This window comes from Gracilinanus agilis, chromosome 1 (genome assembly GCF_016433145.1).
Source record: "Gracilinanus agilis isolate LMUSP501 chromosome 1, AgileGrace, whole genome shotgun sequence".
Lineage (NCBI taxonomy): Eukaryota > Metazoa > Chordata > Mammalia > Didelphimorphia > Didelphidae > Gracilinanus > Gracilinanus agilis.
Window position 1 is genome coordinate 446528697 of NC_058130.1, and position 12398 is coordinate 446541094.

The 12398-nt window shown below is 42.3% G+C and overlaps 1 protein-coding gene across 1 annotated transcript in view; it reads left to right on the forward strand.

Moving 5' to 3' along the window:
* Window positions 1–9445, forward strand: part of TRIO (trio Rho guanine nucleotide exchange factor) — a 515315-nt gene extending 505870 nt beyond the window's left edge. Inside the window, exons 53-57 of the mRNA XM_044665522.1 lie at window positions 239–360; window positions 2610–2688; window positions 3144–3344; window positions 5713–5851; window positions 7020–9445. Coding sequence (XP_044521457.1) covers window positions 239–360; window positions 2610–2688; window positions 3144–3344; window positions 5713–5851; window positions 7020–7562 — 1084 coding nt within the window. The 3' untranslated portion in view covers window positions 7563–9445. The remainder of the gene's footprint in view (window positions 1–238; window positions 361–2609; window positions 2689–3143; window positions 3345–5712; window positions 5852–7019) is intronic.
* Window positions 9446–12398: the final 2953 nt, after the last annotated feature.

Consider the following 12398-nt stretch of genomic DNA (forward strand, 5'->3'; position numbering starts at 1 on the left):
GTGAGAGAGAGTGTGAGAGAGAGAGAGAGAGAGAGAGAGAGAGAGAGAGAGAGAGAGAGAGAGAGAGAGAGAAACTGAGAAAATACACACATGCTTTGGAAGCATATCTGAGCTGGTTTTCTGATGGTCTGAGATAGACATGAAGGGAGGATGGAGGATGAGCTGGAGCAGGGACGACGGGAGTAAGTGGCAGCCTGATGAGAGGTTTTAATGGGTGCATCCCTGTATCCTCCGGCAGTGATTTAGGAGAGGCCACTCTGAAAATAATCGGCGTGACCACAGAAGACGACGGCATCTACACGTGTATAGCTGTGAATGACATGGGTTCAGTATCCTCATCCGCCAGTCTGAGAGTTCTAGGTAAGGTTCTCGCTCTCGGGCGAGGCTCTCTGCCACCCAGGCTCTCACCATACCCTTGGGGCAGCCTGGGGGAGCAGCGCCCTCCCTCCAAAAGCCACGCTTTCCCTCTGTGCACACTCTCTCCAAGGGTGCAGATCACAGGCAGTCTGTACTCTTGGGGAGTCACGAGGGCAGAGGTAAGGCCAGGAATGGTCTGAAGGATTTACCCCTCACAAAAACAGATTTTCCCAGTAGGCAGCATGCTGATGAGCCTCTCTGAAGAGAGCTAGACTTTTGTGCAGTGGACAGACATGGCATCTGTTCCCAGGCTGAGGGTCACTGGCAGAGCCCTCAGTTACCTAGGATCTGTGCTCACCAAACCTGGCATGTTCTGAAATACCTGATTATAACTATTTACTTCATTGTTTTTTGTTTTGTTTTGTTTTTAAAAACCCTATCTTGGGGGCAGCTGAGTAGCTCAGTGGATTGAGAGTCAGGCCTAGAGACGGGAGGTCCTACGTTCAAATCTGGCCTCAAATACTTCCCAGCTGTGTGACCCTGGGCAAGTCACTTGATCCCCATTGCCCACCCTTACCACTCTTCCACCTAGGAGCCAATACACAGAAGTTAAGGGTTTAAAGAGAGAGAGAGAGAGAGAGAGAGAGAGAGAGAGAGAGAGAGAGAGAGAGAGAGAGAGAGATCTAATACATTGGGAGAAGCTTCTAAAACAAATAAAGGTACTCATCATATTCAACATTTTTTTAAAAAACCCTATCTTATGATCAATTCTGTGGATTAATGCCAAGGCAGAAGAGTAGTAAGGGCTAAGTAATGGGGGGTTGGTGACTTATTCAAGGTCACACCTCTAGGAAGTATCTGAGGCCACATTGGACTCCAGGACTCTCAATCCAGCTCTCAATCCCTTGAGCCACTTCACTGTTGACTAACTGATCATGCTGTAATTTACTAATCTTGAACTTCAAGTGAACTCCAAAATAAGACCAAATTAGGTTATTTCAAACTTAGCAAAATTTTAAAAGTAAAAAAAAAAAAAAAAACAGACACAAATTCCTTGAAAACAAAGTTGATTTCATTTTTTACTTTTTTATCATCAATGCCTGTAGGTGCTTAATAAATGCTTTTTGAACTGAATTGAAATTATTTTAAAGTATATCTTTATTTAGGAGAGAAAGTTTAATTAAAATTAATCACATAAAGTTGTATCTATACTTAAAGTATTGTTATGAGGAAAGGAGAGAATGGGTGCAAACAGGTAAGAGAGATTTTGCACAGAGATTAGCATGCTGGATCTTGCCGCATGCCCTGGAACTGCAGAGCTTGTTCTGGAATATGGGGAATATATAAAATAGGACACAGAGCTGCCAAGGGCCTTTTGGACTTCCTGTTGGGGATAGCCTGAAGCTGGTAACTTCCTCCTGCTTACAATCTGTGTGAGACTAGGAGTTTGGTTTGCTAACCCTGTGAAGCCAAAGCTGCCTATCCTGCTGTCCTGTTTGGATTCATCCTGCCTGCTTGTATTCTAGTGTCCTGGGAGTGTTCCCAGCTGCTGAGAAGATCTGTGTCCAGCCAGCCAGTAAAATGTCTGTCATGAGAAGGCCTACAGCCATCTTAGACCTAATCAGCAGGGTTGATCCTGCAGATAAAGGGTCAATCTAAACTACTCTGAAGATCTATATACCTTGCCAACATTTATCTGGGAGGATTTATAGAATCAGGTAGTTAGATAACCGGGATTTACAGACAGCCAGTGTAGGGAAATAAGGAGCTAAGAAGACACAGAAGAAAACCCTTTGCAGGGTTTTTAAAGGGGGGAGGTTTTAGCTAGGTCCTTTAGTTTAGGGCATCCTATCCCTTAATCGTCCCTTCCATCTTACCATGGTTAAAATAAACCCTGAACTGTTTTATAATCTTTCTAAAAGTCTGAGAAGCACACTGAGCCCTGTGGAGGCCAGTCAGGCCCTCTTCACTTTGGGTTATCAAGAGACCTTCAATCTTGGTATCTTCCAATTAACAAACTATCTATCAGACTATCTGCCTATTTCAGTATTAATGGCTTCACACTTGGTTGATTGGATGAAACGCTACAAAGATGAATGAGCTATTAGTGCTTTGTCACTGCATCTGTGGGGAACACTATTATAGGCCACCCCACTGCATAGTCAGATGGCTGTGTGGGGCAGGAATAATTAGGAATTCTAAGCATTTGCACTAGGGAAAGGATGATGGAAGCATTCTTTTCTTTTCTTCAGGTCCAGGAAGTGATGGGATCATGGTAATTTGGAAAGACAACTTTGATTCCCTCTACAGTGAAGTGGCTGAGCTTGGCAGGTACAGTATAAAAACTCCCTGAATACAGCAAGCATTCTGTAGGACTTAGCCAACCAAGTGGCTCAGAGGTGGCCAGACCTAAGTGTAATATTCTACCACCAGATAGTAATTTTACATGTATCATATTTCAAATTGAACCTATTATCATCTTTATGTCACAATAGCATATCACTTGAACAATATTGAAATGTTTTTACATATTGACCTAAATGTATTTATACTTGGATAATCTAATCAAATCTTAGAGAGTAGCAAATCACTCATAGCAGATCTGCTACTATAATCTTTACCTTTTAAAAAAAAATTTTTTAATTGACTAATTAAGAAAAATTTTCCATGGTTACATGATTCATGTTCTTTCCCTCCCCTCCTCCCATAGCTGACATGCAATTCCACTGGGTTTTATATGTGTCATACTAAAATCTTTTCTAACTGCCACTTAAAAATCTTTTTAGGGGCAGGTTCTCTGTTGTTAAGAAATGTGATCAGAAAGGAGCCAAGCGATCAGTAGCCACTAAGTTTGTGAACAAGAAGTTGATGAAACGAGACCAAGTTACCCATGAACTTGGAGTCATGCAGAATCTCCAGCATCCCCTGCTAATTGGCCTCCTTGATACGTTTGAGACTTCCACCAGTTATGTCTTGGTCTTAGAGATGTGCGTATGATCTTACTACTTTCTAACCCTTTGCTTCTAATGTTTTCATAATTCTTATTGTTTTTTCATAAATGAAGGGAAGAAAAACCAGAGGATTCCACAGAATTCCTTAAAAATATATTGGAAATCAAAAATTAGAATTTTAGAGCTTTTCTAAAACAAACAAACCAAAAAAAACTTATGATTAGTTTGACCAGGGACCACATATAACCAATAAATTCTGTTGTCATATACCCTCTGCAGCCATTCTAGGCTGGTTCCCAACCATCCGGGTGATATAGGTCTGAATTCAAGTGGTTCTAAGCCTGCTTGAATTCAGAAGGTCCCTGGAAAGGTAACTCAACCCTGAATTACTACTGGTATGAAAAACATCCCTGAAGTTGACCTAGGAACCCTGGGAAAGTTCTATGGTCCAACTCGTTTCATGTCTGTCTCAGAATTTAATTTACCCCAAGAATAAACTCCTTGTGACCTTTTTTTCCCTTTTTCCAAACATTCTTAAACATTTGCTTTCTCAAAGAGAAAGAAGTTCAATTGGTGGAGAATATCCAGAGTCTTGGTAACTAAGGCCCCCTGTCTTCAGAATATTTTTCTAACCTATTTCCCAAGAGCTGTGGCTGTTGTTCTCAAGACTCAGTATTGGCAATGTCCCAGCTTCATCACATTCTGAGCTCCTGACTCTCCCTCACCTCTCGTATCCCATCAGCTGTTAAGTCTTGTCATTTCTGTCATTTCTACCTCTTCTCTCACGGGATCCCACTTCTACTCAACCTTTCACCCAACTCTCACTTGTGGCTCCAAGAAGCTGAAGCCCTCCCCATGGCCATGTCCTAGTGTAAGATAAAAACTGAGATATTGTATCTTTGTTGTTATAAAAGAAGTTGGGTTCAGGCTGCTGTGAGCTGTGGCTCGTGAGTAACAGTGTAACTGTCTTGAGGCCTATGTAAGGATAACTGCTGGAGACAGATGTAAAAAATAAAAACCTCTATTTAATAAGGTTTAAAGTTTAAAGAAAAGGTAAGGATAGGTAAAAGGTTTAGGATATGATCCCTAATTCAAAGGGGAATCTAAACTTATCCCAGTCCCACTAGTCTTGCAGACCTTCTTCTTGCACGGGGTTTCCCCTTATACCCTTCTTAATCTATAACTAAAAACCCAAAATTCCTATACTAAATAAGCTGTTCTAATTGTTAATATCCTTCCATATATCTTAAAAGTTTATGTCTCCTGCTCACTCCTCCAACTGTCAAAACCTTTGGCTCAACCCCTCAAGTTCCTCAGAATTCCTTGCAGGAACTCTGGCCCAAGATTCTAAGCCAGGCTTAAAACTGAGCTGACAGTCCCTTCCCTCAGTCTTTATCCTACTAAATCCCAAATTCTTAATTTATCCTAATATTAGTAAAGCCCCTTTGGTGGATGCCTAAGCCAGGATGGGGGTGACTGACGGGCTCAGAGCCATTGATGAGTAAGGGGGTGTCCACCCTAGGCAAGGGAAGGCATCTGCCGGCCAATGGAGGAGAAGAGCTTGGTCAGACATGGAAGAGGCCCAGGTCATCCCAGACAACACCAGTCATCCTGACTTCAGTCCTACCACTGGCCTTGGATGCCTCTACCTCACTTAGATCCAGTGTCTGCACAAGTCGAGACATACCCCTGTGCTAGCTGGTCCTCTTCATAAATGAAAGACAAGCACAACTTTCCCCTCCGACAGTCCTGCTTTATTTAAAGCCCGGCATCAGCTGGACCCGTGCTATCTTTCTGACCCCGATGGCCATTATTGCCCTTCCACACTTGTGGTCCAGCCAGCCGTCCTGTTCCCATAAGCAGCACTCCTCTCCCATCTCCTCCCTCGCGTCCCGGAGATGCGACCCAGGGATCGTGCCCTTCCCAACCCCCACAATTGCCAGGGCCCCCCTCTGTCCCCCGCGAGCCTCTGTCCGAATCGGTGCCCTTGTTATTAGAGACTCCCTTGTCCGTGGGCGATGTCCTGGTTTCCTTCTGAATGGGAGTTCCTTGGAACAGAGATGGTTTCATTCTTTACCCTTTTATCCCCACTGCCTGGCACACAGTGGGTCCTTGATCAATACTTGTAAGTCGCATTGGGAAGAAAGCCTTGGGCAGACGGAAGCATAGACGGCTCCACCGCCCTGTGTGAAAGCATCAGGATGACTTTGTTCTTCCCTGATGATCTCCACAGTGTCTCCTTATAAAGCACGATGTTCTAGAATAATGGCTTGATTTGAAAGTGCTTGAGACATGAATTAAGGGGAGACTCAAAAGCAAAGACAGGGTGGCACGTTTTCATGAGGCCGGAGAAAGAACTGGCCACGCGAGCCGTGTCACAGCAGCTGTTTCTCTATGTTCATAGGGCTGATCAAGGCCGTCTTCTAGACTGTGTGGTGCGATGGGGGAACCTCACTGAAGGGAAGATTAGAATGTATCTTGGAGAGATTCTGGAAGCTGTGCAGTACCTTCATAACTGCAGAATAGTACATCTGGACCTAAAGGTGAGCAGGATGCCAAGTGCTGGTGGGCTTGGGTCGAGGATTTGGTTCTTACTAAATCCCAGAAGGTGAAATGATCTCTCCTCCGGAACGCAGTAGCCAGGAGCAGCCGGGCCTCCCTGCCACACGCTCCCTCAGAACCTTTCCCGGGACTGGCTTACGGATCAAACCGCATCATCCCAAGTCTTGACATTTCAATTCAGAAACTACCTAAAGTAGATGACTTTATGACTCCTGCTCTGTAGTAAATAGTATCATCACAGGGTTCCAAAGTGGCAGGTTTCCATGTTACTTAAGTGAGAAAGTAATATGTCTGTCCTCCTTTCAAATATATATTTGTAGAATATTTTTCCCACTGAAAACATCTTGTAGGCAACAAGCTACTGAAATGCTTTCCCATTGAGTTCCTATATCTAGAGAGTAGTTTGGGATTTGCCACAGAGAGAGGGAATATTTTTAAAACAAAACCTAGGGGGCAGCTGGGCGGCTCAGTGGATTGAGAGCCAGGCCTAGAGATGGGAGATCCTGGGTCCAAATCTGGCCTCAGACACTTCCTAGCTGTGTGACCCTGGGCAAGTCACTTTACCTTCATTACCTAGCCCTTACCACTCTTCTGTCTATTTTAGGAAAGAATTCACTCAAATTAGAGCTCTCCCTCTCTACTCAATGTTATAGGCTTCTGTGATGGACTCAAAAAGGTTTTGCCCTGCTCTTCAAGTAAATGATTTTGACTAGATGACCCCTAAGGTCTCTTCTAGCCCTTAAGAGTAGCCTCAGGGTCTTATCTTTGTGTCTCCCATAGTGCCTAATGCACATAATTTGTCTGGTTGACTTAATGAGCTAGTAATAACATTAGCCTAAGCTGGGGGTGAGAGAGGTGAGGATTGTTTTAACATTAAAGTATGGCTCCTGGAATCAAGAAGACCCAAGTTCAAATTTTACCCCAGACATTTATTTTATGGACTTTAACTTCCATTTGCCTCCGTTACCTCATCTGCAAAATGGGGGGAAATAATAGCACCCACCTCCTGGGGTTGTTGTGAAGGTCAAATGAATTGATGATCGTCAAATGCTTTGCCAGCTTTAAAGCACCATCTATTGGCGGCAGCGGGTGGTCAGTTGGTTTGATTTTTTTCAGAATAATCTTGTATTTTCTTCTTGTATTTTCTAGCCTGAAAACATTCTGGTGGATCAGAGCTTGGCCAAGCCAACAATAAAACTGGCAGATTTTGGAGATGCAGTCCAACTAAACACAACCTACTATATCCACCAGTTACTGGGGAACCCAGAATTTGCAGCTCCCGAAATCATCCTTGGGAATCCCGTCTCCCTTACCTCAGATACTTGGAGCATTGGGGTGCTCACGTATGTCCTTCTGAGTGGTGTCTCTCCTTTCCTGGATGACAGCGTAGAAGAAACATGCCTAAACATTTGCCGCTTAGACTTTAGTTTCCCAGATGACTACTTTAAAGGAGTTAGCCAGAAGGCCAAAGATTTTGTATGTTTCCTACTACGAGATGACCCTGCTCAGCGTCCTTCTGCTGTGCTCTCCCTCCAGGATCAGTGGCTGCAGCTGGGCAATAATAACAGTGCTGATAGCCTTGATATATCAAGACTGACTTCTTTCATAGAGCGGCGAAAACACCAGAACGATGTTCGACCCATTCGTAGCATCAAAAACTTCTTACAGAGCAGGCTCTTGCCTAGGGTTTGACCTATCTTGAAGTTCTTTCTCATTCTCTTTCACCTGCCAATCAACTGTTAATTTGAATTTTGAGGAGAAAAAAAATAAAAACAGCCAATCAGCTGCTAGTATGTTCATCGTGTGAAATTGCATTCCAAGTAAGCTGTGAGTAACAGTTCTTGGGACTTATCGATGCAAGCTATGCTGGGGTGGAGGACTTTTACATTATACTCTGCAAAAAAGGCAGATAGAGCATTGCTGTATCACAGTATTTTATTCAGGTTTCTGCAAAAAAAAAAAAAGACAAAAAAAAAGATACTTTTTTAAAAAATGAACAGGAATAGAATTTTGCAAAATTAACATTTTCAAGATTTATTCAAGAAAAATAAATGCCTATGTTCAAACCACTGGTATTAATGAACAAAACAAAGACATATCTGGAGAAGACTCACTCAAATGGTTATCCATTTATATGGCTTCAATTTGCAACTTGGTTTCAATGGGGTCATAGAGCTTATCCAGTTGCCTCGTCTATCTGTATCTTGCATAGCAATGCACTGAGACCAGATTTGTCTTTTGAGTGCATTCAACCTCAAACTTTTGCATACAAATAGAATGAATCATTTTGCTCTGATAAAATGTAGGCCTTACTTGTATATAGACTGTTCCTGCCTTCAGTCTGTAATTTCCCCTCTCCCCCTTACCTCATCCCTCCCCCTCGGCAGCGTCCGAATTAGTGGCGTACCACCTTTCAGGTCCTTCAGTTGGGGGTCAAAGTTTGCTACCCCATCAGAAAAGGACTCCAAGGGCAGATCTTACTCCTGCCTCACCCCTACCCCCTTTCCACATCCCACCAAACCCATCAATCAGATTGTTGAGCAGTATACAGCCAGATGAAAATACTGTAAATGCACTCATTGGGATTTTTCTGTTTTATTTCATATCATGTGCAATGTTGTGGCTTTAACATTTTATGCAACTATTTATGAGGACCTCTGTTGTAACTGTAATAAATATATAGAAAAAGCACATACTTAGTACGGTGAGCTTTATGGTTTTGTGCGTGTGACTAAGGGGGTTTTTTTGGGGTGGTGGGTGGGTGGGTGAAGGGGTTGTATCACTGTGCCATTTGTTTTTATGATACTTAACACAGCAAAAATTCTTGTCAGTTTTGAGGACTGTAAAAAGTGATTTCGTATTCCAAATCAAAAACTGGATAATAGGGTAACATTTTAAAATTTATTATACTATTATTCAAAATGCCAAAGTATTATTTTTTCCCAGAATCGATCTTGACATTTAGTACTTTTTAATATTTTTGAACCTGTTTACTTTCTGTACAATAATTGGCTGAATTTTGTGTTCTTTGGTTAAGAAAGCCAATCAAGGGTCAGCCGCCACGAGGCCAGAATCCAATGCCTGTGTCACTGTGGCCAAGGGAAAGGTAATGTTGGAGGTAGTTTCAGTGAAGAGGGATGTGCTTCTGGGCTACTTTGGATTTTCCTGAATGTCTTTTTCTCTGTGACTGTGTGAAATACAATAAATAGGAAACCAGCCTGCATCCCCAAGCCAGTTAGACATCTGGGTCTTGAGCCATAAACCAACTTAGTTAGCTTTGCAACTTCCAGTGTATTTTATTTATTCATTTTGTTGAGTTTTTTTGTTTCTTCTTTGTAAAGTTGTACAGAAACTTTTTAAGAGAAAAAAATGAATTCAAAACTGGATGTGTATTCGTAACCTCATAACTTTTATTTGTGTATGATTTCTTTTATTATTTCAGTTCAATTTTTACATTATTTTGCATGTATATTTCTTTGTACAGAGACGTGTTTACACAGTATGATGTGATGTAAATATTTTATTTTGCCATCAGTTATTTTAAAAAATTAAACATATTTGACATATTTGCCTGATTTTTGTGTTAGGCCTTTTATTCAGCTTTATTTCATTGGGCTCACAGTGGACTAAACATTCCCCCAACCGGCATAGATCCATAACAGTCCTTTGGCTACTTGCTGAGAGACACATCTGGATTCTACTTTGAAAGCCAACTCAGCCAGTTTATCAGACCCTCACTTGTCCCCCACTCTTGGAGCATTTTCAAATCAACTGATATTTTCTTTAGGAAGGGGGAAGAGAAAGAAATAAGAATTTATAGAGTGCAACCTCTAGGCCAGACACTATGCTAGGCCCTTTGCAATTGCTATCTTATCTGATCCTCAGGACAGCCCCGAGAGGTAAGTGCCATTATTGTCCTCATTTTACAGCTAGGGCAAGTCAGGCAAACAGGCTGAGTGACTAGCCCAGGCTTGAACGGCTATTAAGTGTCTGAGGCCACATTTGAACTCTGTTCTTCCTGACTCCAGGCCCAGTGATCTAACCCTTCTACCACCCAGCTACCTCTACTGGTTAATACTGTCTTTAGCATCACAAGTCATCATTTAGCAATCACTATTGTACTTTGTGCAAAGATGTGAAAACTACCCAGAGGAGTAGCTTTTATTTTTTTTTTTAATTTTAATTTTGAATGTTTTCCCCTAGTTACATATTTCATGTTCTTTCCCTCATCCCCACCCTTAGCCGATGCACAATTCCCCTGGGTTTTACATGTATCATTGATCAAGACCTCATTCCATATTATCAATAGTTGGACTAGAGTTATTGTTTAGTGTCTACATCCCCAATAATACCCCCATCAACCCATGTGTTTGAGCAGCCATTTTCCTTATGTGTTTCTCCTCTCACAGTTCTTCCTCTGAATGTGGCTAGAGGAGTGGTTTTTATTGAAGTTACTCCTAGAAGGCTTTTTGGCCTAATTATGTCCATTCTACAATCTTTGCTATAAAATGGAGGACCAAATAAGCACAAAAAAGTCACATTTTTTAAATTGTCTTTTTTATTCTCTTGTTGCACATTCAAAAAGTCCTAAAATATTTCAGATCACACAATGACATCTCATTGTTCCCACAGGACTAGATCGTAAGACACCCAAAAATGAGGAATGAGACTTTGCTGGGGCTGTAAGTGACACATATTCAAAGCATATCTGCCAAGAGTAAATTAAAAATAAAAAACAATCTGCATTGTGAGGCCCCAACTTCTGTAAGAAAGCTTCAGGCTTTGGGGGTTTCCTTTTATAGACCATAATTCTCAGTGGAGGCATTTCCGTTTAAAATGAGACCAATTCTCTTGCACAGAATAAAACCCCAAAACTCAGGAAATTAAATGATTGACTCATTCATATAAAGAAGCACAGCTCAGGGGGCTCAGCAATGAAGGCAAAATTAAGAGCCAACTAAACTGTAATAGGGCTTTGAATGAATCTCTTACTAATGAACTGCCTCAGCCTTCTCAACCCTGAAATGAGATCGTCAAAGTGCCCTGGGTGAATGCTTGCCAAATATATAACTACCTTCTATAAGGAGCAGGTGAAAAGTTAAGTCAAGCATTTGGAGCTGTTGAGTGCAAGACCCTTAATGAGAATATCAATTCAGGACCAAAGGCAGCTAACTAGCAAGATGCTGTTGAAGCTTAGAGGCAAGACTGGAGGGAAAGAAAGATGCTGTGCTCGTGAAGAGCTTGCAAGTTAGTAAGAACGATGACACGAATAATATGCTACTATTTCAGTGTGATGAGTGCCAACACAAAGCCAAACAGACCACTCTCAGATGAAAGCTTCAGAAAAGAAGGTGGTATCTGAACGGAGCCTTGAAAGAGTCTGGGTTACTGGAGAAATTCACGGAACCATGCTATGTTTTAAGAGATCACTGCTCGTAACTTTAGCCGGGTCCCAGCTACCACATGAAGTCCTTCTATTTGTTCTTTTCTAAACCTGCGATCACTGGTTAGCAGAGCCATTCTTGACCTCTATTCCCAGGGCTCATAAGAGAAGACCTCACCACTGTGGAGAAGATGAAACCCATCCCACCAGATCACCTTCATCTCTTCACCAAAAGGAAACCTCCATTCCATTTTTTTTTTAATTATTAAACTCTTACCTTCCGTCTTGGAGTCCAAGGCAGAAGAGTGGTAAGAGTAGGCAATGGGGGTCAAGTGACTTGCCCAGGGTCACACAGCTGGGAAGTGTCTGAGGCCAGCTTTGAACCTAGGACCTCCCATCTCTAGGCCTGGCTCTCAATCCACTGAGCTACCCAGCTGCCCCCCATTCCACTTTCTTACTAGTTATCTTTGACTTCAGAGGTTACGTCTCCACCTATACTCTCAATACCCTCTTCCCTTCCATCTCACCATCCTTGCTCCGTCAGATTGTTCCTACTGTCTCTCCTGCTTTTAATCTATTCCTTACTTTCCTCTTTGCCTAAAAACAATCAAGTTCTCCCCACCCTCAGAAGCCTTCCTTTGAATCCACTTTCTTTCCTTTCTCCCTTCTTCCCAGTTTCCTCTCTCCCATATTCATGATCCTACGATCTTATATTTAATGTCTCTAAAACAAAATTGGTTCTCTTTCCCCCCAAAGCTATACCTTTAATCAACTAAAGTACTGTCTCACTGCCAGTTACCCTAACCTGCAACATTAGTGTTATTCAATTCATTCAATATACTTATTTATTTATTTATTTGTTTATTTATTTTAGACCCTTAACTTCTGTGTATTGACTTATAGGTGGAAGAGTGGGAAGGGTGGGCAATGGGGGTCAAGTGACTTGCCCAGGGTCACACAGCTGGGAAGTGTCTGAGGCCGGATTTGAACCTAGGACCTCCCATCTCTAGGCCTGTCTCTCAATCCACTGAGCTACCCAGCTGCTCCCTCAATATACTTTTAAGTGCCAGCTACATAGTAGGCATCGTGCCAATCCCTGGCACATGGGGTCATTATCAGCTCCTTCCTCTCACCCCACATGGTCG